Source organism: Rhamphochromis sp. 'chilingali', assembly GCF_963969265.1.
Source record: "Rhamphochromis sp. 'chilingali' genome assembly, chromosome: 1".
NCBI lineage: Eukaryota > Metazoa > Chordata > Actinopteri > Cichliformes > Cichlidae > Rhamphochromis > Rhamphochromis sp. 'chilingali'.
Window position 1 is genome coordinate 52,928,412 of NC_137929.1, and position 2,431 is coordinate 52,930,842.

At 38.7% G+C, this 2,431-nt stretch overlaps 1 protein-coding gene across 1 annotated transcript; it reads left to right on the top strand.

The window, feature by feature from the left end:
- Positions 1-968: 968 nt before the first annotated feature.
- Positions 969-2,146, top strand: LOC308411781 (uncharacterized protein). The gene is made up of 3 exons (XM_080905811.1): positions 969-1,352; positions 1,433-1,550; positions 1,682-2,146. The coding sequence occupies exons 1-3, from the start codon at positions 1,251-1,253 to the stop codon at positions 1,840-1,842; spliced, it is 381 nt and encodes a 126-aa protein (XP_080761937.1). The 5' UTR covers positions 969-1,250; the 3' UTR covers positions 1,843-2,146.
- Positions 2,147-2,431: the final 285 nt, after the last annotated feature.

Here is a 2,431-nt window from a genome sequence, read left to right on the forward strand (position 1 = left end):
AATAAGAGATCGATTTGGCTGCACATTTACAGACTTTTTTAATATGAATAGAAACTACTTTTCGGTTATATAATGCTAATGTCTGGCGATACTTTGTATTTGAGTTTAAGCTTAAACCACTTCTTTGATTGATAAATATCAGATATTTCTTACCAACAATGAGCTCCAGTAAAGTTTCACCCATATCTGGAAGGAAGCATCTATATCTTCCCCTATCAGAAAGTCTCACTTTAGACAGATTCAGTGAAATGTCTCCATGCTTTAATTTATGAAGGGATACCGTTGTTCTTCCTTTGTAGGAGGGATTCTTTTTGCTTTCCAGTTCACCACCATCACGCCACACATAAACAAATCTGGGATCCAGCTTGTATTTTGTCCACTCCACCGTCTTGTCTGAGGCACTTATTGAGGAGTTCAAATAGCATGGCAGTATGATGTCATCACCCACTAAAGCAACTATTGGGTGAGATGAACCAATTACCTGAATGGTACCTGAGACAGGAGAAAGAAAAATAATAATTTTTTTTTTTGGTTTAGAGACTGTAGAGTTAGAGTTGGGTGACAGAAAGTGTGCGATCATGAATAGTTATCTTTGAAGATTTAAAATTAAATATGAGAACAGTGGAATGTGATAACAGTGGCCTGGTAGCCACTGCTTTGCAAATGAAACGAATCTAAAAACTGCGACTGACATTCATATTTGCCTTTACAAACAAAATGCTTCAAGATAACTTTGTGGATTCATTTAGTTACCTTTAGTAAAGGAAGAAGGTAGTTGGGCAAACACCATCAATAACAGCACCAAATGGGTGTTTAAAGCAGAATTCATTCTACAGAAAACACATTCTGGATTCTGAAAAACAAATAAATTCCTTTTTTTAAATTTTAGAAATAGGCAAATATTTATTTCAGAAAAGGGAGATATATATATATATCTATATATATATCTCAAAGCATTTCTGATAAGTAGTGATGGGACGTTCTGTATCGAGGCTTCGGAGCGTGTGTCGAGTAATGGAGGGGGCGTTTCCGCGAAGCGCGTATCGAGGCTTGCTTCATTTATGGGAGGAGCTGAAAATGATGACGTCCGAAGCCTCGCTGCCCGGCTGTACCACGTGACTGGTTCATGAAGTGGTTCGAACTTTGCCGCGAGATATGACAGCAATATAAACCCCTCAGACTTCATTCAAAATGTGGGTGTTTGATGGAGAGTTGCGGTTAGTGAGAGTTTGGAGACCGTTTGGAGGTTTATGAGAGTGAGGAGAGAAAGTCAGGAGAGAATGGAGCCAGCTAAGAAGAGGAGGATGTCCTCCCCTGTGTGGGAACATTTTGATCTTATTCCTCCCAACAAGGTATTTCTACAGAAGATGTATTTTCATGATACTGATGGTGCAATACAATTTATGTTGAGCTGTCTTGACTTTTGTACAAGGTGAAGTGTTTGCTATGTGCCAGGGAGCTGGGATATAACAGCAACACCTCATCCATGCTTAGGCACTACAGAGCTTTGCATGAGAATAAGGGGAACACCGATTGTGGAGCAAGACCAGGTGAGCCATCAAATGCCATGATAATATAGCATGCAGTAATGTTACTAAATGATATAACAATATTATACAACTGTTATAAGTTACGTGTGTGATATTTATATCTGTGCTTTGTCTTTATTGTCTTTCCTCAGGAGAACAATCTCAAATAGATGAAGACCTGGTCAGCATGGTGATTGAGGACTCCCAGCCATTTAGCATTGTGGAGGACAAAGGATTCAAAAGATTTGTTAAATCATTAAATCCTAGCTATGTTCTCCCCACTAAAAAGGTCATAAAAGCAGTGAAAATTTAGTTTTTACAGAATAAAATGTGAACAGGCAGGAGTGTGTAGCTGTCCATACCTCAACGTTACAAAAGCACAACCACTGTCCACACCCCAACCACACCTCACCTCACAGTAAATGATCATTTCCATTTCAAGCATTTCCAAATAATCATTTCCCATACTGCCAGTATAAATATACACAGTATACTGCCATCACTACAATATACATGTTTTACACACTCCTTTTGTTGTTGACATTTACAGGCTGTGTGCAAAAGGCCACACTCTTCAAATTCATGCCAGCTATTATTTTTACGTCCAGTAGGTGTCCTACTAGAGCAAATGAAGCTTCATGAAGCTTCGCGTTGGGGTGAACCAATTGGATGAAAAGCTTCAGTGCTTCATGGGGCTTCATCTGCCCATCACTACTGATAAGGATATTTAACCCTTTATGTAATTAGAATTTACACCATGTCACAGTATGGCTGAGGCAGACTGTATGTATAGTAAAAAAAAAGGACTGAAGTGCAGACCAAAACAGAATGTGAAACGTAACGTGGATTAACAAAAAACGAGCCATTTATTAAGGCTGGCAAAAATAGATACAAACAAACGT

Excerpts from the sequence above, each read along its gene's own strand:
- LOC308411781 (XM_080905811.1), top strand. The coding sequence starts at position 1,251 with ATGAGAGTGAGGAGAGAAAGTCAGGAGAGAATGGAGCCAGCTAAGAAG. Across the intron at positions 1,353-1,432 it reads ATCTTATTCCTCCCAACAAG|GTGAAGTGTTTGCTATGTGC; the intron begins GTATTTCTACAG and ends CTTTTGTACAAG. Across the intron at positions 1,551-1,681 it reads CGATTGTGGAGCAAGACCAG|GAGAACAATCTCAAATAGAT; the intron begins GTGAGCCATCAA and ends GTCTTTCCTCAG.